The following is a 24,221-nucleotide window of genomic DNA, read 5'->3' on the forward strand; positions in this document are numbered from 1 at the left end:
TAGTGTGGGAATATTCATTCCCTGTGTTTCCTCTGTCAGGGAGAAGAGAAGATCCAGCCATCAGATCACTATAACATGTTTGAGAGATCAGGAATGCATTTCCTGGAGATTCGCCATGTGTGCTCAGCGGATGCTGGCGTGTACACCTGTCTGGTGGCCAACAGTGCCGGGAAAGCCTCTGCAACTGCTGAACTCATTGTACAAGGTAATAAAGAAGGGTGGATTGATGGAGAAACAGATTAGGGATGGATTTTAGACTAGGCTAGTTCACTGGCTCTGCCATCTATCTCAATTTTATTCATGTGAAAGTGCCAGCTTGCACAATTCGTAAATGCAGAATTTCTCATTGTATGAAATTTACATCTCACATTTGTGACAAAAGCCCCAGGTCCTTGCTGTACCACAATCAGTCTTTGGTAACAGAATGTTCCACAGATGTCGGGGCAATAACTACAGCAATATGGGTTTTCTTGATGTCTTAATATTATCCAGCTTAATTTTAAAGTCTGAAATTCTTCTGTTTATTCTGTTGCTCCGTTGCAGGTGGAGACACTGAGACCGCCATGTAAGTAAAGACCTTTCAACTTGTATAAATTTAGAATAAAATCCTCAATTTCAAAGACAGAACATACACAAAGTTAAAAAATAAATGAATAGTATGCTTTTGATAAATCTTTCTACAATTATGTTGAAGACTAAACAAATAGACAAAACAATTTTTATTGTATAATGGCGTCAAGATATGTTGCGTATCTTCTGTGTGATGGTATATCTAGAGCAATAGGTGTCTGTTAGGGGTGGGCGATATCTCGATATTTAAAATATATCGAGATATTTTTTCAGCTCGATATGGATTTGGACATATCGTATATATCGATATATTGTTTATATTAAATTCTGATTCCGCCACTTTGCTTGTTTGCCTTCTCTGTGTTGTGCTCGCGGAGCCTCGCGCGCCTCCCGCCTCTTGCTTTGTTCCCCCTCCCCTCGCGTGTTGTCTCATTGAACACGGCTGCTTCCACAACCAGGTGAGGATTAGTTATCATGTTGACAAGCGCGCACGTTGTTCAGGACTCAGTTTAGAGACCATGTTTTCCTTCTAACACAACTGCTTGCTAAAATTCATAAAGAAATATTAATGTTCATCATAGTTCAAATCGCACGTTTCACCCACAGTCAGGTGATTGACACTATTGGTGCGAGACGCGGTCGCAATCATGCCAGTTTATGATCTGTGTCTAACTGATCGCATAGTTTTCGGTTAAAATGTCAAAATGATCGCATATCATTTGAAAACATTTAAAAAGTATTGCAATATCACTACTATTATTATTTTGTCAGCTTTATCACAGGATTATGATGAATAGGTCTATTCACGTTTTAACCAAGAGTGAAAAACGCGACATCCCGGGTGTCCTGAGACACGCGGTGCTCTTCTGTCAGTTGTACTGTATCATATTATCATATAGCCTACCTTCTGACATTCATATTTCTTTCTGTAACTGGAAAAGAAGTGAAATTCAGCTCATGTGTAGCCTACATGATCTGCATGATGAGTTTGAATTTTGTCAAACTCATGACAAACATCACTGTTTGAATTTTGATACAAATTTAACAGGAAGTGGTGTTATGACAAACAGTTTATTTATATCTCAGTCATGCCCCCATCTTTCGGCAAAATGCTTACTGTTTACTTTAACTGTAAAAAAGGGAGTCTTTGATTCATCTTTTGAAAGCATGAAATAAATGAAAAGAAGGCAATATTATTTATTTTCTTTTACAGTTAAATTATTATTATTTTTGTAATCAGGGAGTTTTTTATTTTAAATGTCGCAAAAGCACTTGACTACCTCTTTGCACTTCAATTTAAAAAAAAAAAGGTTTTTGTGGTATTTGGCATATTTGTTTTTGCTGTAGTTTTTAGGGGGTTATTTTTCCTGTAAAGATATCGAGATATATATCGTATATCGAGATATAGCAAAATATATCGAGATATATTTTTTGCTCCATATCGCCCAGCCCTAGTGTCTGTAAAAGATCGGTCATATCAGCCAAGATTAAAAAAATATTTTTGACTAAAAACATTGATGTGCTTAATTATTATTAAAATGTTTTCTGTATGCAAAATATACTTAGATATAGATATTTCATTGTGAGAGTCTCTCTAAATGCAAGGGTTTTCAGTCTTTTAAATGTCATTTACCACCAAATATGATCATCCGCATTTAAGGGAACCCCATCATAAAATTTAAAAGCCATCTATATTAAGACCTAATTTCACTAATTTAGCTTATGCACAAAATTGGAATATCGCATAAAACAGTTGCGAATACAGCAGCATTTGGGAACACAGTCATGGAAGACAGTTCTGGGAGGTATTTATACTGAACCACTTTAACAACAGACTTTGCTCAGGCATTTTAGAACAAAAACTACATTTCTGATGCTGTGCAAAAAGATCTGTCCGTTGGTTAAATAGTTAGTTCACCTAAAAATGCAAATTCTGTCATTAATTCCTCACCCTCATGTTGTTCCAACTCCTTAAGACCTTCGTTCATCTTCAGAACACAAATGAAGATATTTTTTGATGAAATCTGAGAGCTTTCTGACCCCACATAGACTGCAACATTATAACCACGTTCAAGGCCCAGAAAAGTAAGAGAGACATTTTTAAAGTAGTCCATGTGACTACAGTGGTTCAACCTGAATGTTATGAAGCGATGAGTATTTTTTTTTTATGTGAAAAACCCCCGAAACAAAACAAAAATAAGGACTTTATTCAACAATTTCTTCTCTTGTATGTCAGCCTCCCACGCTGTTCACATAGTAAATACAGTGCAGCGCTAGCCTGACAAGCCAGACCCACATCAAGATGTTTGGTCTGGAAACTCACCATTGACAGGGCTCAATCCGAGGGGCAGGATAAACGGTTGTCTTTCAAACTCCCTCTGCACGCGATAGGATAACGCTACAACCAACCAGAGCAACGAAGGTGAAACAGAGCTTGTTGATAGATTAAACATTCGCTGTATCCGTTTGGCAAAACTCAGAACACATCTTCCCTTTTTAAGAATGACTTGTGACTTGACAGTGCCGTTCTCTGTTCTTTTCTCAGAGAAAAGCTTAACTCTAAGTCTTCCAGAGTCGCGGTCAAAGCTGATTCGAAAGACCAGCTGGTTCGCCAGTTTCTGTGTTTACTAGAAGCACGCAAATGCAACTCGGCCGTTGTCATTATGGCCCCGCCCACCGACTCTATACATAATGTGATTGGCCCCGACCAGAGTTTGGCTTTTTTTAGCTCAGATGGGTATTGAGAGTTGATAGACGACACTCGTGGGCAGATTAGATCTAGATTTCTAGGCTAGTGCAGCGCCAGAATGCAGCCTCATTATTGGCCAGCTCCTGTGTCGTATTAATGACAGAATTTAAATGTTTAGGTGAACTAACCCTTTAATTCAGTTGTTCTGTCCCATCACGCAAAGTCTTTTTTGATGAGCATCAAGGAATTTATTCGGAAAATGAGTTTCCATCATAGTTTATGCACTTTTCTTATGGAATAAAACGTTTATCCAACTTAAACGAGCGCAAGTTTTTTATGTGCATTTTTCAAATGAATGCATATCTTGGTGTTTCCATCCAGAAGCATTTATGCAATATCCCTTAATATGCATAAAAATAGGTGGGTGGAAACATATCTAGAGACTGTTCACTTGATTTTAGGATCTTTCTTTTTTTTCTTAGCATTCCCGCACCATCTCAGGATCTCTCTAAACCATCTGTGGTCAATCACAGCACCAACGGTCTTGACATTGAACAGAAAACTTCAAGCACATCTGTCCGAACCGTAACTACAGAAACGCGCACACCACTGTCCACTGCCAGTGTTCCCCCCATGAGCAGAACTGACACACCACGGATAACATCGTCCCTGTCCTCACAACCCATAACCAAATCCACAGATGGAAGATCACCAGCTAGTGACAAGACATCAAACTTTGTCAATGTAAGAAGTCCAAACATTGTCAAGAATGAGTCACATGGCGCCAAGAGAGTTTCAGATACGTTCAGATCTCCAGGACAGATGCCTGAACCCTCACGGGTGGAGTCCCGCAGAGACAGCCGCCAACAAACCAGAGAGAGAAACATGGATATCCTAGAAACTCTGCCCAGTTTTGACTGCCAGCCTCAGAGCCAAGAGGTCGTGCAGGGAGAAAAGGTCACTTTCAGATGCCAAGGTGAGTCTAGTTAACTGAAGTGACTGGGATCAAAGATAGAGTTTAGTATTAGTATTTGGTTCCGGTCGTGAATGCTGATTGGTCAATGCATCTATGATGTGACCAGCTGCTGTCTATATATCCCTGCACAGCAGTAGCTGTTCACATCTCTACATCTCTTTTTTAAAGTACATTTATAGTACAACTTACATTGTTTTAATGATAATGATTCTGATTTAAAGTACACTTATCTTGATGTGTTGACTAATGTATTAGTGCTCTTGTTAAATAATTGTATTTAATTTATATAATTCTATATATAATGTTTTACCTGTTAAAGGTGTTATTGGACTAAACTGCAACTTCATCATTACATTTGTGTATTTACAAATACATTTTTAATACATAAAACAAGTTCTTGCATCAAAAAATAAGTACAATGTACTTATTGTGTTCATATTATATTGCAAAGAATTTTGCTGATATTGAGGAGAGATAAGAGTCGGGGGGGGGGATAAGTTTAAGAGTAAAGTTAGGGACAGGTGTGGTGGTGTGGGTAAGTTTAAGGGTAAAGTTAGGGAGAGGTGTGGTGGTGTGGGTCAGTTTAAGAGTAAAGTTAGGGACAGGTGTGGTGGTGTGGGTAAGTTTAAGGGTAAAGTTAGGGACAAGTGTGGTGGTGTGGGTAAGTTTAAGAGTAAAGTTAGAGACAGGTGGTGTGGTATGTGTAAGTTTAAGGGTAAATTTAGGGAGAGGTGTGGTGGTGTGGGTCAGTTTAAGGGTAAAGTTAGGGAGAGGTGTGGTGGTGTGGGTCAGTTTAAGAGCAAAGTTAGGGACAGGTATGGTGGTATGGGTAAGTTTAAGAGTAAAGTTAGGGACAGGTGTGGTGGTGTGGGTCAGTTTAAGGGTAAAGTTAGGGAGAGATGTGGTGGTGTGGGTAAGTTTAAGGGTAAAGTTAGGGAGAGGTGTGGTGGTGTGGGTAAGTTTAAGGGTAAAGTTAGAGACAGGTGTGGTGGTATGGGTAAGTTTAAGGGTAAAGTTAGAGACAGGTATGGTGGTGTGGGTAAGTTTAAGGGTAAAGTTAGGGAGAGGTGTGGTGGTGTGGGTAAGTTTAAGGGTAAAATTAGGGAGAGGTGTGGTGGTGTGGGTAAGTTTAGGAGTAAAGTTAGGGAGAGGTGTGGTGGTGTGGGTCAGTTTAAGGGTAAAGTTAGAGACAGGTGTGGTGGTGTGGGTCAGTTTAAGGGTAAAGTTAGAGACAGGTGTGGTGGTGTGGGTCAGTTTAAGAGTAAAGTTAGGGACAGATGTGGTGGTGTAGGTAAGTTTAAGAGTAAAGTTAGGGAGAGATGTGGTGGTGTGGGTAAGTTTAAGGGTAAAGTTAGGGACAGGTGTGGTGGTGTGGGTCAGTTTAAGGGTAAAGTTAGGGACAGGTGTGGTGGTGTGGGTTAGTTTAAGGGTAAAGTTAGGGACAGGTGTGGTGGTGTGGGTAAGTTTAAGGGTACATTTAGGGACAGGTGTGGTGGTATGGGTAAGTTTAAGGGTAAAGTTAGGGACAGGTGTGGTGGTGTGGGTCAGTTTAAGGGTAAAGTTAGGGACAGGTGTGGTGGTGTGGGTAAGTTTAAGGGTAAAGTTAGGGACAGGTGTGGTGGTGTGGGTAAGTTTAAGGGTAAAGTTAGAGACAGGTGTGGTGGTGTGGGTCACTTAAAGGGTAAAGTTAGGGACAGGTGTGGTGGTGTGGGTAAGTTTAAGGGTAAAGTTAAGGACAGGTGTGGTGGTGTGGGTAAGTTTAAGGGTAAAGTTAGGGACAGGTGTGGTGGTGTGGGTCAGTTTAAGGGTAAAGTTAGGGACAGGTGTGGTGGTGTGGGTCAGTTTAAGAGTAAAGTTAGGGACAGGTGTGGTGGTGTGGGTCAGTTTAAGAGTAAAGTTAGGGACAGGTGTGGTGGTGTGGGTCAGTTTAAGAGTAAAGTTAGGGAGAGGTGTGGTGGTGTGGGTAAGTTTAAGAGTAAAGTTAGGGACAGGTGTGGTGGTATGGGTAAGTTTAAGGGTAAAGTTAGGGACAGGTGTGGTGGTGTGGGTCAGTTTAAGGGTAAAGTTAGGGACAGGTGTGGTGGTGTGGGTAAGTTTAGGAGTAAAGTTAGGGACAGGTGTGGTGGTGTGGGTAAGTTTAAGGGTAAAGTTGGGGACAGGTGTGGTGGTGTGGGTAAGTTTAAGGGTAAAGTTAGGGACAGGTGTGGTGGTGTGGGTAAGTTTAAGGGTAAAGTTAGGGGCAGGTGTGGTGGTGTGGGTAAGTTTAAGGGTAAAGTTAGGGACAGGTGTGGTGGTGTGGGTCAGTTTAAGGGTAAAGTTAGGGAGAGGTGTGGTGGTGTGGGTCAGTTTAAGGGTAAAGTTAGGGTCAGGTGAGGTGGTGTGGGTCAGTTTAAGGGTAAAGTTAGGGAGAGGTGTGGTGGTGTGGGTAAGTTTAAGGGTAAAGTTAGGGAGAGGTGTGGTGGTGTGGGTCAGTTTAAGGGTAAAGTTAGGGAGAGGTGTGGTGGTGTGGGTCAGTTTAAGGGTAAAGTTAGGGAGAGGTGTGGTGATGTGGGTCAGTTTAAGGGTAAAGTTAGGGTCAGGTGAGGTGGTGTGGGTCAGTTTAAGGGGTAAGGTTAGGCGTAAGGGAAATGTCAACAGTGTAATTATAAATGTAACTACAGAAATGTATTACAGATGTAATTATGTTCAGGTAATTCTAAACATGTAAAAACATGTACACAATAAGTGCATTGTATTAAAATGATTATTTAAAATATTTTAGTACATAGTAGTTAATGCCACCCATTATAATTTGGGTTTCAAGTTTCAATAGAATTTACATTACATTATAGTATATTTTATTAGTTTACAGTAAATGTTTGTACATTCGGCTGCACACTTTAGCCATATTTCAAACCCAATAGAACTAATTATTAAACTACATAAAGATGAAAAACAGATAAAGATGTTCTTAGTGGGTCAAAAAACACACTATAAAGTTTAACAGTTTTAAGTGCATTTAAAGCGCTAGTTCACATCAAAATTGCCATTAATTCCTCACCCTCATGTCGTTCCAAACCCATTAGACTTCCGTCCCTCCATTGACAGGCAGCTATGCAACTACGCTTCAAAAAGTTCATAAAGAGATCGTAAAACTAACCCATATGAATTGAGTGGTTTAGTCCAAATTTCTGGAAATACGAGAGACATCCTACAATGATTATGTGATGACTGTTTCTTTGCTAGGGGAAACAAACTTTACATTTGAAATTGGAGTAAAATATGTAAGAAGAACTGTAGATGTTGTTAAATGAGTCATCTCATTCTTTTTTGTCTCAGTATCTGGTTCTCCAGTGCCAACAGTGAGCTGGGTGAAAGATGGAGCTCCTCTCCGACCGAGATCAGGCGTCAGCACACGACAGGAGGGCAGTCTGCATGTCCTGTGTCTGGAGAACACTCACATAACTGACACAGGACAGTATGGCTGCACTGCTTCCAACAAAAAAGGAAAGACTGCAGTCCACTGGAGTCTGACTGTCAAGCGTAAGAATTGAGTTCTCATTTTCTACATAATACATTTTAATACATATAACGGGTTAGTCTGCAAAAAAAACAAAAAAACAAAAACAAAAATATATATATATATATATATATATATATATATATATATATATATATATATATATATATATATATATATATATATATATATATATATATATATATATATATATATAGGCATAAGGGCTTAAATGTACTGTGAGGTTATTAGAAATACATTTTAATGAAATATCTTTATGAAAAAAAAAACCTCCAGACAGTCTAGAAATGCAATAGAGCTAAAGCCACAGGCCTGATCATCTCTAATTATTAATCTTTTGTCTTTATTATATTTACCTACGACCTATTCACTGTTTTAATCCCTCAATTATTTGACGAAACTTCTCACTTTACCTCCCATGACTTTGTATTGTATTTTTTAGCTTAGCACAGCATCAAAACACAACAATTTATGATTTTTACGTACCATGGGTGCAGCAGGCGCAATAATATTACACAGCGCCTGAAAATAGGCTCACTTGTTACATTTTAATTAATTATACAAAACAGTACTAAGTTAAATTAATAAAAGGACACACTATATAATTAGATTCAGGGTTTGGGGTAACAATTTACTTTTCAGTATGTCCTTGTTACATATGTATATGTTATATATACTTACCATCGTAATAACAGTAAATTATGCAACTAATCATATACCAAACCATAATCCTTCCCTAAACCTAAAGTGCATGTAGTTAATTAAATTACTCAGTACTTAAATATATAATTACACTGTAACAATGACACCTTAAAATAAAGTGTAACAGGGTTTCATTTATGGTTAGTTGCTTATAGATATGCATCATTTACTGTTATTAAGTGTTAGTAATTACATGTAAGAAAATAGTGTTACTGAAAGTATGAATTTCTTACAAGCAAACAAACCAACAAACTTTGACCCCAAATTTTTTAAAGTTACTGTAGTGGATTATATTATTATTTTATATTTTAACCTAATTGAAAATCTTAATGGAAAATGTTATCAATTTATAAATAATAATAATATATTATTGTTACCATTATTAATATTATTAGTCTGACAGTGCCCCCTTTTGGTGAAACCAATTGCTTTCAGATGCTATGTGGTTTCAAACGGCCAGTTACAGTGTATTTCCTGTTTTTCTGTGTGTGTTGTAGGTGTGAGGGTGGAGGCTAAACCCCCCGTGTTCAGCTCTACTCTGAAAGATTGTTCTGTATCAGAGGGACAGGACTTCATCCTGCAGTGCTCAATAGAGGGCCGACCACTGCCGGAGCTCTCCTGGCTGCACAATGGTAAGATGACACGCTGTTTGAGTGACACAGCCAGTAATTCTCATGTGTGAGTCACTTCAGATGAAAACATCTGCTAAACGAATACATTTAAATGCATCTGTCCCAAAATCTATAAATAAAGGTGGCAGCCATGCAAACCCAAAATGATATTACAGCTGCAATGTGGGGCAGGCATTAGCCAATTATGTGAGGTTAAAAGTTGCTCAGGTATCAGTCTTACTTGCGTGACTCAGATGTATTAGTGTGTAAGACGACGAGTAAAGCTCTCCTTGGGGGTGAAGTTAAGCAGCTTCTATGTAACCAGTAGAGGGCAGTAGTGTTGCTGTATTAATGCTGTTTTCAAAAACCTGAGGATTTTAAATGTTCTTACCACCTATGCCATGCCATGGAGAGATGAATTGCTTGATATCTATCTTTGCTGATGTCTGCGACAGAAGGTTATGAGGGTTATTGTGTGCGATTGGGTATCACTCTGTTCTCTCTCCAGCTAAAATAGGCTGCTATATGATAAGTGCCATCCACGTGAAATTGTAAATGCAACCTCATCAGTATTATAAAACTTATGCGGCAGAGAAAGAAACGCGCAGCCATTTTTAGAATTTTGTCCCATCCATCCATCCATCCATCCATCCATCCATCCATCCATCCATCCATCCATCCATCCATCCATCCATCCATCCATCCTTCCATCCATCCATCCATCCATCCATCCATCCATCCATCCATCCATCCATCCATCCATCCATCCATCCATCCATCCATCCATCCTTCCATCCAGTGTTTTCTGGATGGTTGGCAGGGTGTTGCTATGTGGTTGCTAGGACATTGTAAGGCCATTGCTAGATCTGTGTTCTGGGTTGTCACCAGGGCATTGCTAGATAGTTGCTAAGGAGTTTAAAGTAATTTTAGCGTGTTTCTATGCAGTTGCTAAGGTGTTATTTAGTGCTGAATAGAAAACCTAGTCGCTGTGGTGTTGGTCTCTAGACGTGACTCGGGTCCCTCATTTACTGTCTGTGGGTTTTTTTTTTTCTGCTCTTCGTCTATTTTTCATTGTCTGTTGTCTAAAAATAATAGCACACATCTATTCAACAAGCTGTGCAGTATTATTCATGTCTGTAACACAAATTATGTCAACATATAAGCCAAGTAAACTTTATTTACATTTACACATTTATGCATTTATCAGAGGCTTTTATCCAAAGCGAGCGACATACAACTCAGGAGTACAGGAAGTCAAGAAGAGGAAAAGAAAATGCAAAACGTCCCCTAAATACCAAGATTTGTATACTACTCAGAGTAGCAAAAACCAGAAAAGGGAAGAAGAAAAGAGAAATAGAGGAGGAAGAGGTTATTTTTTATTTTTTAATGTAAGATTAAGTGCTCATGGAAGAGATGAGTTTTTACCTGTCTTTTGAATGACGCGAGTGATTGTGTCGTGCGTATGGAGGACGGAAGATCGTTCCACCAAGCAGGAACAATGAAAGAAAAAGTTCCAGAGAGGGATTTCATGCCTCTCTGTGATGGTGATGGCTCATTTGCGGAGCGAAGGCTTCTGGTGGGGGTGTAGACTCGTAGGAGTGAGTCGAAGTACGCGGATGCTGAGCTTGTGGAAGATCCATAAGCAAGAGTCAGAGCTTTGAATTTGATCCGGGCAGCGAGTGGTAGCCAATGCAGAGAGGTGAATAGAGGTGTGACATGAGCCATTTTGGGCTCATTGAATAGAAGACGTGCCGTAGCGTTCTGGATCATTTGCAGCGGTTTGATTGCACAAGATGGAAGTCCAGCCAGAAGCGCATTGCAATAGTCAAGTCTAGAAATGACCAGGGCTTGGACAAGAAGCTGTGTTGCATGCTCCGTAAGGAACGGTCTGATTTTCCTGATGTTGTGCAATGTAAACCTGCATGACCGAGCTGTCTTTGAGATTTGGTCTTTGAAGGACAGATGGTCATCAAAGATTACTCCAAGATTTCTGACCGACCCTGAAGGAGTAATCAAAGATGAACCTAGCTGGATGGTAAAATCGTGGTGTATGGTCGGATTAGCAGGGAAAACAAGCAGCTCAGTCTTTGCTAGATTGAGCTGCAGGTGATGTTTTTTCATCCATGCCGAGATGATGGGTCCCAGTGATGTAGTGTAAATGGAGAAGAGGAGAGGTCCAAGCACTGAGCTCTGAGGAACCCCTGTGGTCAGTTGATGTGTGTTGGATACCTCTCCTCTCCAGGCAACCTTAAAAGACCTACCTGTGAGATAGGACTCAAACCACTGGAGCGGAGTCCCTGTGATGCCCAGTGATGAGAGGGTGGACAGAAGAATCTGATGATTCACAGTGTCAAAGGCAGCAGATAGATCAAGGAGGATGAGGACTTATTGTCAATTTTAGCACATCACATGGCAGTGGGTGAAAACAGTTTCTTCAGGAAACAACAGTGACACATGAAAAAAGTCACAGGGCTAAAAGATAATCATAAATGAAACACTGAGTGAAAAAGTTAGTAAAGTAGCTACGTGCAAAGTTTATACAGCCAAGTATAGCTAAGTACTATATAAATATTTTGTTATTACTAAGTGAATATAATATATACATTACATCTACATAAGTGATGTAATAAAATATACTTTTTGAGGTAGAGTGACGTTATTGTTCTTAAGGCCCTTTCACAAAAGAACAGTAACCATAATGATAACTCTCTTAGCATCGTTCTATTTATTTCCAGTGTGTTCTTGTCTGTCACTATATACGTTCAAGCTCATTACAGCAGGATGGATTCTGATTAGCTGATGTTTTTTAATATTCATAAGATGGATAAAATAGTTCTGAAAGGGATTCAAACTAAATAGTTTTTCTCTGCCGTTATTATTATAACTGTGGTGTGACCTCTGTAATTCTTTTAATATTGAAAATTATTTTTTTTAGAACTATATCGATATCTTTATACTTATTGGTGTGAACAGGCCTTTAGTCAATTGTAATGCACTATTAAAGTGATAGTTTAGTTGGGGTTTATGGTCATAGTCCATTTAAGAAATAGTACTAGTGATGCTTGCCTTAGGAAATAGTAGCCTACTAATCATGCACAGGAAAGATAATGTCTAATGGGGTTCCTTTCAATAATATAACATTCACTTTCAAATTATAGTGTGTTTCCATAATCTATTTTTCTATAGTGACTCTTCGAGTCAGTTGAAGGGCAATAATCGAATATGATATAATGATATAAACTGTAGATTCTGTGTTGTCCTTCGGTGAACGGGATTTCACCAAGTACAACATGTTCCTGAATCAACATCTTTGTTGGTCCTGGAACAACATTGCAATCAACCAATCAGATTTGAGGGACAAGTTTACAGTTTATGTCAAGAAGAATTAAAATATAAGACTGATTGTGGTGTTCTTAATACAGACTTGCTGAAAGTCTCTTGAGTTCGACTCCGGGTTTCCCCGAGAAACTGTGAGCCGCAGCAGGAGCCTTTGAGCAAATATGAAACCTTACAACCATATAAAGGCAAAACATGCATCACTCACCCTGAAATATTACACACACAGAGAGAGAGAGAGAGAGAGAGAGAGAGAGAGAGAGAGAGAGAGAGAGAGAGAGAGAGAGAGAGAGAGAGAGAGCGAGCGCTAGCTTACTGCTTCTGTACTGACTGATTTTACAATCCCTGGAAAAAGTAGGGTTGTACAAAAAGAAAGAAAAGTCAGAAAAAGAAAAGGTTTTTCCTCATGATTTTGAAAGGAATGCTCTTTGAATCCTGGTGGTCTCTGGAACATTTAGTAATAAAGCCATTTAAAAACACTTAATCAATGTGAATTATATTGCAAACAAAGAGACAACATATAAGTATGGTCGTATGCTATTCTGTACATTTCCCATTTTTCATATACATTCACACAAAAATATACAAAAAAAAAGTTTTTTTAACATAAAAAAAATATATATATATTTTATATATAATTTTTTATATATAATATATATATATATATATATATTTTTTTATTTAAAGCTTTTACTACATAGGACTACATACAGAGTTTGTCAGTTAGATGTCATCACACCTAACATTAAAACTCATCTTCTCACTAATCCACTTTAAAAAAACCATTGTGTATATAATCGCAAATAATTTTAAATCAAACTTTCAGGAAAAATACTGTTTAAATAAATTCTGTAAAAGTTTTCGTAAGCTTAATGGTTCGTTTATAGCCTACATATAGCTTTTTGCTTCTGTCTGTTGTATTTAGGCTTCAAAATTCATAAAAGCTGTGTCCATTTGTGAAGATTATCATGATGAATAAAACGTATAACAATCATATCACCACAAATGTGCTGTGTCGTGTAATCCAAGCGAGTGAGCCGGGGTGAGCACAGCACAGAGAAGGCAAACAAGCAAAGTGGTGGAATCAGAATTAAATATAAACAATATATCGATATATGCGATATGTCAAAATCCATATCGTGTTTAAAAAATGTCTCGATATATTTTAAATATTGAGATATTGCCCACCCCTACTTTGTACAATGCAGAATATTTAGTGTCCCCCAACTAAGCAGGCCAAAGGCAAAAGAGGCAACGGTGACCAACTGGTGCCTCCCCAGAGGTCCGTCACTTAAAGGGGCATGAAAAATGGCTATTACTGCCACGTACACCTTAAGTGTGGACAGGGAGAGAGACCAGCAGAGAAGCAATCCTGGAGGAAATCCAGCACTGAAGAGTCCACTAACTGGGTCCTCCCCACACCACCCAGTGAAAGCATTCCACTTTAGGCCATATAGTTTCCTCGGGATGGAGCTCTAGATTTGAATATAGTCTCGACAACTCTTGCTGACAGGCCAGCCTCTAGGTACTGAGCCCTCTTAGGGACCAGACCCACAGTTTCCACAGCTCTGGCCATGGGTGATGAATTTTGCCTCCGGCCTGGGAAAGCAGGTCCTTCCTGAGGGGGATCTCCCATGAAGGACCTGCCAGGAGTGATATAATGTCTGAGAACCATACTCAGGCCAGCCAGAACAGGGCTACCAAGACAAGACTGACACCATCCCGACAGATCTTCTCAAGAACTCCTGGGAGCAAAGGGATCGGCGGAAATACATAAAGACACAGCCCTAGCCATGTCTGAACCATGGCATCCAGGCACAGTGGAGCTGAAGGCGTGATAGAGAACTACAGCGGGCGAATAAATCCACCTCTGCTCGGCTGAACCTCACTGATATAGACTCTAATGTCTCGGGGATTCATCAGGTTATGGTGGCCCCTGAGGTTTGGGAGAAAGCTCCTCAGAGCCCAGAAAACAGCCAACATCTCTAGACAATTTATGTGCCACAAGAGATGATGGTCCTCCCATAGACCTCTTGAGAAGAGGCCCTCAATGGCAATCTCTTGCCTGAAGCCTTCTTCGCAAGAATAATGGTCCTCAGATCCATTTTCTTACTCAAAGACTTTGGGCGAGAGGGTCTCTTTAGTAACATCTGACACATCGTCTGGCCCAACCCCCTCGCCCTCATCTAGGTCTTTTAAAAGGTCGGTCTGGTATGGCTGCATGATGGCCATGGTGTGCAGGCACGCACCAGCTTGACCCACCGCCATATATGCTCTGTCCATCAAATCAGATGTAGTTCGGCAGGGTTTGGTGGGCAGTGACAGGACTTTCAGGGATAACACAACGTTGAATGAGAGATAGCTGGCACGGATCTCTTCAACCCGCAGCATCATTCCATAACAGTTCTCTTTAGCCCCAATATTGAGGGCCTGATTAACCGAAAAGAGAACAGTCTTTTCCACAACTTGGATAACTCATTATGTAAGTCGGGAAAGAACAGTTAACCCCGGCTTGGAGGCTGTGACTGAGGCTGCAGGAACCCTTAGCTCAAGCTTGCTTTTCTTCTGTGCTTCCTGCCTCTTGCAGGACTAGTTGATGTAAAATATATCCACCACATGACTCTCGACCTCCAGGAGCTCCTCATAAGCAGGAAGATGGGGTGGTGAGTCCTAAGAAGTAAGAATCAAAATTTGCATCAGATGGCCAAAATCGTACAGTGTGAACCCGGCTTAAGGCAATCGGAGCAGTGAAAACAAAACCAAAAATGTAAATAACCATTACACATAAACCTAGACAGAGAGCTTATATTTTGCAATATTCTAAAAGCCAATAGAAAAATCCTATAGGGCTTAGGCAGAGGGACAACATTTCTGGGTTGGCCAAGAAAAATATCACCACTGACATTAATGCACCATCTATTTTCTTATTATGACCGCTCCAAGATAAGTATTTTGGCTGGACTTTTATCTATGTCTTGATAACCTCACCTTCCAGCTCCACGTTTATGTAATGGATTAAGAATAATTGAATTCCTTTCTCAGAATGTGTAACATTATAAAGTTCTCAGAACTTAAAATGATGATCAGTTACTGAAACAGTCTCTTTCTTTTTTCTTTCTCTATATTTTCAGATAAGCCCATTCCATATTCCCATACTGTGTTTGAGAATAGTAAGGCTCAGCTGAAAGTTCAGGCCGCTGTTTTGGAGGATGCAGGCGTATATTCATGTGTAGCAGTGAATGATCATGGCAGAGCTGTATGTTCAGCTCATGTGCTGGTTAAAGGTAAGCCTCTTTCTTCTATTATTATTTGCTAGTACATTAGAATGCGTCCAAATTTAAAGTAGCATGAAAGTTTTTGTGTTCAGGTTGGATGCTGATTGGATGTATTGGATGCTGAAGTCACACTTAAAAATGTCTAAATGTCATTGCGTTAGACTGTAAAATATTCAACCTAAACATTTCACAAAAAGTAGTGACTTTGTGAAATTATTGTGGTTGTCAAATGTTACATTGATAGTTGGCGTGATTCTCTACACCTGTAGTTACTCTGCTAGGAGAACGGATTTCATACATCCACTAAAAGTCATCAAAAAGCCAACTGATTAAGTCACTGAGCAAATTCTTTGCTCAGAGAAAAGCTCTAGCAGTATTTGAGTTCAATTTCCTCATATTTTCATATGTAAATACTTTTAGACTTGTCAGTGTGAGTCTAAATTGAACTGAATCGGGGTTCTCATATAATTGTCAAATTTCTTGAATAGGCCTAAATTCTTGCCCCTGATTTTGATAGTCAACTCTGAGTGTGTTTAAAGCTTGGAACATACTCTGCAAGAACAAAGAAATGTGTTCGTTTTCTCGAGATGGCAAGAACAAGAACAAAGTTCGTTCTGGCAATACGTTCCATACTTCACGAGAAAAGCAGGTGCCGATCATCTGCGTTTCTCCGCATTAACCACGCCCACTTTAAATGTCTGACCAATCACACAATAGTTCTCGGACACCCGCAAGAAAAAAGTTCTGCTCAGGTGATGTGTCGAGAACAAGCTGCGAGAACTCCCGAACCAGGGCTGCGAGAACAGACGTCATTTTGTTCTCGCAGCCCTGGGGGAGAGAACTTTTTTCTCTGTTCTTGCCGAGTATGTTGAAGCCTTAAATCATAAAAATGAAAAGACCCTTGTGAGTTTAAACTTCTCTCATATACACTGTAGGAGGAGTTTGCTATGTGCTCCGTTGATAAGTGAATATCATAGATGTTTTTTTAGAAAGTTATTTTAAGGTCCTCGGGATTAGAGAAACATCTGCTCTTTTGCAGTCTGTGAGGCTGTCTAATGGCGGAGGTTCCATGTTCAAGTGGGTTAAAAATGTAAAATACCAGTCTTTTCCCACACACGCAAGCACACGCTGCAGTGGCTGGATCTGATCGGAGTCTCAGAGGACAACTTGAAGGGAAATTACCCTCTGAAATCAGATTTTTTCTCTGTTTTCAGACAATAGTTTGAATAATTTGCTATGCTGTATATATCACCCTACATGAGTATTTACTGAACATATGTGGTGTGTGTGTGTGTGTAAATGTGTGTGTGTGTATATATATATACAGTATTGTTCAAAATAATAGCAGTACAATGTGACTAACCAGAATAATCAAGGTTTTTAGTATATTTTTTATTGCTACGTGGCAAACAAGTTACCAGTAGGTTCAGTAGATTGTCAGAAAACAAACAAGACCCAGCATTCATGATATGCACGCTCTTAAAGGGTTACTTCAGCGATTAGCATATGGCTTTGTATCAGTGGAAACCCTGGAGAATATTCAAATTATTGTGCTTTCCCCCCTCATATCTCCCTGAGACGAGAGATTTATGCATTTTATTTCTGGAAAAATTCCTCCTATGATGCAAAATGACGATTTTTGCATCATAGGAGGAATGTTTGCCCAGAGGCTAAAGACTACAGCCAGCAGAGGGAGCTATTTCCGCATTTTTTGAATCTGCGCATGGGGGATGGGGAGATTACACTCAGCTGGCAGGGAGAGCTCAGCTTGCAGACAGGATCATTTAAACGGAGCTATGGTGAGCAATGTAAGTCTTTTAACATCTCAAATTAATTTCTATGAAAGTTAAGCTTGCAAAGGCATGAACTGAAACGCGCCAGACTGAACTCCTGTGTGAATGTATGCCGCGAATGTAGTCGTGATTACCTCAGCTCTCATCACTCGTGCAGTCAGTGCTCAGTGCTGTGATACTCGCGCGGTGACTCACTCATTATATTGAACAGACACGTTTAGTTTTTAATTGTAGTGTCTTCTAACTCAGTCACAGTAATGAAGTTGGTGGTGTTGGGAATGGCCTCACAGGGCAGCGAAGCATTCTGGGAATTGTAGTCTTTCATCCCCATGGGACAAAAATACATTTTCTGTCTTTTCTCAGTCTAGAAGACACCAAATTCAAAAATAATTTCACATTTCTACTGCATTGATGACCCAGTTTAAATACAGATTCATCTTCCCAGCGCTGAAGTACCCCTTTAAGGCTGTGCAATTGGGCAATTAGTTGAAAGGGGTGTGTTCAAAAAAATAGCAGTGTCTACCTTTGACTGTACAAACTCAAAACTATTTTGTACAAACATTTTTTTTTTTTCTGGGATTTAGCAATCCTGTGAATCACTAAACTAATATTTAGTTGTATGACCACAGTTTTTTAAAACTGCTTAACATCTGTGTGGCATGGAGTCAACCAACTTGTGGCACCTCTCAGCTGTTATTCCACTCCATGATTCTTTAACAACATTCCACAATTCATTCACATTTCTTGGTTTTGCTTCAGAAACAGCATTTTTGATATCACCCCACAAGTTCTCAATTGGATTAAGGTCTGGAGATTGGGCTGGCCACTTGGAACCAAGACTTTGCCCGTTTACTAGTGTGTTTTGGGTCATTGTCTTGTTGAAACTACCATTTCAAGGGCATGTCCTCTTCAGCATAGGGCAACATGACCTCTTCAAGTATTTTAACATATGCAAACTGATCCATGATCCCTGGTATGCGATAAATAGGCCCAACACCATAGTAGGAGAAACATGCCCATATCATGATGCTTGCACCTCCATGCTTCAATGTCTTCACTGTGTACTGTGGCTTGAATTCAGAGTTTGGGGGTCGTCTCACAAACTGCCTGTGGCCCTTGGACCCAAAAAGAACAATTTTACTCTCATCAGTCCACAAAATGTTCCTCCATTTCTCTTTAGGCCAGTTGATGTGTTCTTTGGCAAATTGTAACCTCTTCTGCACATGCCTTTTTTTTAACAGAGGGACTTTGCGGGGGATTCTTGAAAATAGATTAGCTTCACACAGACGTCTTCTAACTGTCACAGTACTTACAGGTAACTCCAGACTGTCTTTGATCATCCTGGAGGTGATCATTAGCTGAGCCTTTGCCATTCTGGTTATTCTTCTATCCATTTTGATGGTTGTCTTCCGTTTTCTTCCACGTCTCTCTGGTTTTGCTCTCCATTTTAAGGCATTGGAGATCATTTTAGCTGAACAGCCTATCATTTTTTGCACCTCTTTATAGGTTTTCCCCTCTCTAATCAACTTTTTAATCAAAGTACGCTGTTCTTCTGAACAATGTCTTGAACGACCCATTTTCCTCAGCTTTCAAATGCATGTTCAACAAGTGTTGGCTTCATCCTTAAATAGGGGCCACCTGATTCACACCTGTTTCTTCACAAAATTGATGACCTCAGTGATTGAATGCCACACTGCTATTTTTTTGAACACACCCCTTTCAACTAATTCAACTAATTGCCCAATTGCACAGCCTTAAGAGCGTGCATATCATGAATGCTGGGTCTCATTTGTTTTCTGAGAATCTACTGAACCTACTGGTAACTTGTTTGCCACGTAGCAATAAAAAAATATACGAAAAACCTTGATTATTCTGGTTAGTCACATTGTACTGCTATTATTTTAAAACAATACTTTATATATATAAGAAGTTTTGTAGAAGTCCATAAAGTTGGTGTCAAAGTTAAAGTGTCTGTTTATATGTGGTGCTTGATGAGATGCTAGTGATGATGTTTAATTCTCCGGTTAGGGGTGTTGCAATATACCAGTATTGGCGATAATCCTGATATTCAAAAAATAATCTGAAACTCAGATTAGCTCATATTTTTGAGCTAATATGAAGGAGATATGAAGTTTGGAGCTCTAGCTATTGACTGGTGACTTGGAAATTGGTGACTTTTGTGCACTGCACCTCACCATACACTGTGATTTTATGTGACCTACCACTTCATGCTGAGTTACTTTTGTTCCCAATTGCTTCCACTTTGTTGCAATACCACTAACAGTTAACCGTGGAATATTTAGTAGTGAGGAAATGGATTTATTGCACAGGAGGCAACCTATCACGGTACCACACTTGAATTCACCGAGCTCCTGAGAGTGACCCATTCTTTCATAAAAGTTTGTAGAAGCGTTTGCATGCATTGGTGCTTGATTTTATACACCTGTGGCCATAAATGTTATTTGAACACCTGAATTCAATGATTTGGAGGGCTTTTGCCAAAGCATCACTGAAACGTGTTTAATTTATATAAATTAAAAGATAAGTTCTCATCTATTATTCTTTCTTACCAATTTTTTAAATTAAGACAATATTGCAGGTGTTTTTCATTACACGTTTTTTAGTAAAAAATAAATAAATAAATAATATTAATATATTAATAATTTTTAGTTTAAAGCTGTTTTTTAGTAGTCAGAGGTGTGTGTGTGTGTGTGTGTGTGTGTGTGTGTGTGTGTGTGTGTGTGTGTGTGGGCAGATATTTTGAGGTTTAAAGCGGGCGGTACCAAAACGTTTGAAAACCACTGGTCTAAAGAACATTTCTTATCTAAACTTAATAAGAAAATCTAAACAGAAAATCGTTATTGTAAAGGTCCTTACACACCAAGTCCAAAAATGTTGCACTTTAAAAAAATAAATACGACCTCATGTTGTGTCAGACATGTTTACACAGTGCCTCTGAAACTTTCATCAGTCAAAAAAAAATTCAGATCGGGCTTTCTTTCAGAGGTGTTTGACAATAAAATTTTAGGACGACAAATATGAACTGTATGCAAAGGAAGAGCGTGTGTACACATACGTACCTCAGACTTAGAAATACTTAGAATTATGAATACCCAGAATGATGTGTCTCTTAAATTGTGTAGGAGCAGATTAAGCAGTGCACCAGAGGACAAGAAGCTATGTATAAAACAGCTGTATTCCCGAATGACCTGATGATACAGTCAGGCTCCTACGGTCTGCGGCATCCATTAACTTTCAGATGTAGTGAAGCCGTTTTAAAGTGCATCATCTAATAGTTCTAACATGTTTGACACAGGATATCGCCCAACTTTTCTCTTGTAGAATAATCATGTGTGACTGAAGAGCAGTGCAGGACACTGTTAGGTCTGTGTGTGGACTACTGAAGATACAGTTGCTAATTGATGGCAAATAGAAATTGGACTAGAAAATCTGGTTGTATCTCCCGATTTATTAATTGTAGAATACTTCACATTTGTCTTTGTATTACAGTTTAAGGGACAGATGAATGAAAAAAATCTAGTCTAGTCATCTAGTCACCTTTATCTTGTTCCAGACCTGTATTGTATGATTTTCGTTCTTCTATGAAACACAATAGGGAAACACGATCACATGGTAATGCATATCAATAGTACGAGTGTGTAATCTCGTGGAATGTATATGGCAAAATGAGTTTATGATACGCACTTTATGCTGTGTATATGACACGCTCTTGGGTAAGATGGGGGTGGGGGGTCCGTGCGTATAATATGCCATAAAGTGTGTACCATATGCACACCAAAACTCATTTTGCCATGTACATAGATATTATATTGCCTGACATGTTCATACTCAATTCTAGTCAGAATATGAGTCTGAAACTGCTCCATTGGGCTGTGATTATGGGGCGTGTTTCAACCAAACCAGGAAAGACATCAATTGGATAGACCTACAACCAATCAGAGCAACGAAGCGACGCATTACGCTAGTTGTCAAATGTCAACAGAGCTAAACAGCACTGTGTTGCCAAGTCCGTGTTTTTTTTCTGCAGGTTGTTTTCTATGTTCGCGGGTTGAAGCGACTATTATGTGATATATAGACCCATGAGTGTGAATTTTAGCAGGCAACCTTGCCAAAATAACACATTTTACCCCCCAAACACCATTTTTTTTCCAGAGAATTTTTTTTTCCCCGGGTTTTGTTGTAAAAATTTGGCAACCCTGTCTGCACGCATGCTGGAAAAAACGATCTTAGCCGGTGTTGTAAAAAAAAAAAAAGAATTTAATGATACACAGAGTACTTACCCAACATGATCATCATTTTTGAGAGAAATTGTGAAGGTGAATGCATATACAAACAAGCTCTCCGTTTAGGATTCAAACAAATATAATCCAAGCCCCTGTGAGAATGTGCATGATTACGTTACTGTTGATCATCTGTCCGTCATCGTCTAAAGCCCGCCCTGATGATTTCATTGGTCCGAACAGTTTCTTTTTTTTTTTTTTTTTATTGAGCAAAATTGCAAATTTACAAAATAATAACTTTTACAAGGTAGGGGATCAATGATATACATACACTTACAGAAGAGGAGAAAGAGAGAGAGGGGAAAAAGAAAATGGTAATAGAGTTTTAGTAGCAGTAGTCATCATAAAAATAATAAATATAACAACAAAAATAATAGTAGCAGAGGTGGTAGTAATAGCAATAGTATTCATGTTAACAATCGTAATAGTAGCTGTAATACTATTACGACATCTGTGAATTATAATAACGATAATAGTATTAGTAATAATAATAATTGTTGTAGTAGTAGTTGTTGTGATAGAGGTAGTGATGACAAGTATAAGTATAGTAGTAATCATGATTATAATAATAGCAGTAGTGGTAGTACTAGTAATATATAATAACAGTAATATTATTAGTAATAAGAATAATAACAGAATAGTCAGTAACGTTATTGTAGATATACACTATTTAATTTTATTTTATAGGTCTGGGAACGACTCCACAATTGCCAGTGAGCACAACCAACAGACATCCCTAAGATAGACATGGTCCCCTCTCTCCATTCCTCATCCCCTAGCCCCTTTCCTCCTCACCAGTGACTCCCAAACCCAGCAGTTAACCCTCTCATGTATTGCTGTGTTTTCCTCCACAAAGTATGCTGGGGCACCACAACAGGAACCGCCAAACCAAGCTCTCTTAGTCTGGTTGTAACCTGTCAGAACAGAAGTTATGTTTGGGTAACCCTCGGCAGCTTTTTATTATTATTATTTTTAAATTATTATTATTATCTGTGGCTTTGGAATGCAGTGTGCACTAGTTAGCTCCCCAGCTAGAGCCACCATATCCACCCCAGGTAGCAATCAAATGTAATTTTACATGAGAGGAGGGATTGGGGCAAAGACACTAAGAGGGCGGGGCCAGCCACCCCAATCGCCAAGTCTGTGATGACCATGCCTACAGGATGTGCTAGCTGTACCCACTGACAGTATCTAGGACAGGCCAGACCCAGACCATTTTACAAAATTTATATATGTTTTCTGAAATAACAGTCCGAACCGTTTCTGTTTGGAGATAATTACTCCTCTATGGATCGAGGCCAGACCGAACCGCCCGACCTGAACATTTTGTGGGCGGGGCTAAGTTCGGCTGGCATCTAGGCTAGATATTATACGCATTGCACATTGATATTATTTATATGCATTTTTGCGAGATGCATGTTTTTGAGGTTAATTTAGCATCATGTAATCTGTGTGTTGTTCTCCAGCTAAGCCAAGTGTTAAGAGGTCTGCTGCTCATCCCGCGCCTGATGTGAGGAGACCGTCTGCCCCGGTGTTCCTCAAAGGCCTGCAGGATCTCAGGGTCATGGACGGCAGTCAGGTCACCATGACCGTGGAGGTGACAGGTACGGAACAACCTTCTGTTTTTAAATCCAGGAGGAGAGCAGAGTAAGAATAAGATTTATTTATATAATGTGCATATCATTGGGGGTATAATATATTAGGGGTAATATTTACATGCTGGAATTTATGTTCAGAGTAATTTTTACCTTTATGAAAGGCATTTTATATTATATTTATAATATTTGTGCCAGCCATTTATATAACATAAGTAATGCACATATTATTACATATCATAAAACAATAAAAAATGTTCTGTTTAAATAACAATATTAACAAGGGTGTACATACCTTTTTTTTTTGGTTTGTTCTCAAAGGTCGCTCTTGCACGCTCTTGAGATGCTGTTTGGTACTCACACTTTTCATGGCACACTTATCCTACACGCTGTTGTCATCACTTTCCTCCTGACTGCTTTCCTCACTAGCTTTTTTTTCTCTCTCAAACATGGTAGATGTTCCATTTTATATTTTAATTCTGTTTTAATTATTCTGGATTCCATTTTTTATTATGACTTCATTTTAATGGTAAAATTAAATGTTAGTAAAAAAAACTTACTTAAAAGAACGTGTCTAATTAATTGAAATCATAAAATGTATGCAATTTAACAATTTATAAAAATGACATGTTTAGGGCCCTATGAAATATGTCCCCCCCCCACCCCACACACACACACCTAAATTTATTTTAATTTTTTACCAAATTCAGTGTTTTCAGTTTTAAGATTTCTGGGAGGCTTAAACGTGCAGTATGCAAGGCAAGGCAAGGCAAGGCAAGTTTATTTGTATAGCACATTTCATACCCAATGGCAATTCAAAGTGCTTTACATAGAAATTAATTAAAATAGTGGT

General features: G+C 39.1%; 1 protein-coding gene across 4 annotated transcripts in view; it reads left to right on the forward strand.

The window, feature by feature from the left end:
* Positions 1-24,221, forward strand: part of mylka (myosin, light chain kinase a) — a 151,486-nt gene that overhangs the window by 70,079 nt on the left and 57,186 nt on the right. For all 4 annotated transcript variants that reach the window (XM_067443257.1, XM_067443258.1, XM_067443260.1 and 1 more), the window contains 7 exons: positions 40-205; positions 544-565; positions 3,742-4,235; positions 7,554-7,757; positions 8,955-9,089; positions 15,536-15,688; positions 23,240-23,377. In XM_067443257.1, coding sequence (XP_067299358.1) covers positions 40-205; positions 544-565; positions 3,742-4,235; positions 7,554-7,757; positions 8,955-9,089; positions 15,536-15,688; positions 23,240-23,377 — 1,312 coding nt within the window. The remainder of the gene's footprint in view (positions 1-39; positions 206-543; positions 566-3,741; positions 4,236-7,553; positions 7,758-8,954; positions 9,090-15,535; positions 15,689-23,239; positions 23,378-24,221) is intronic.

This window comes from Pseudorasbora parva, chromosome 5 (genome assembly GCF_024679245.1).
Source record: "Pseudorasbora parva isolate DD20220531a chromosome 5, ASM2467924v1, whole genome shotgun sequence".
Classification (NCBI taxonomy): Eukaryota; Metazoa; Chordata; class Actinopteri; order Cypriniformes; family Gobionidae; genus Pseudorasbora; species Pseudorasbora parva.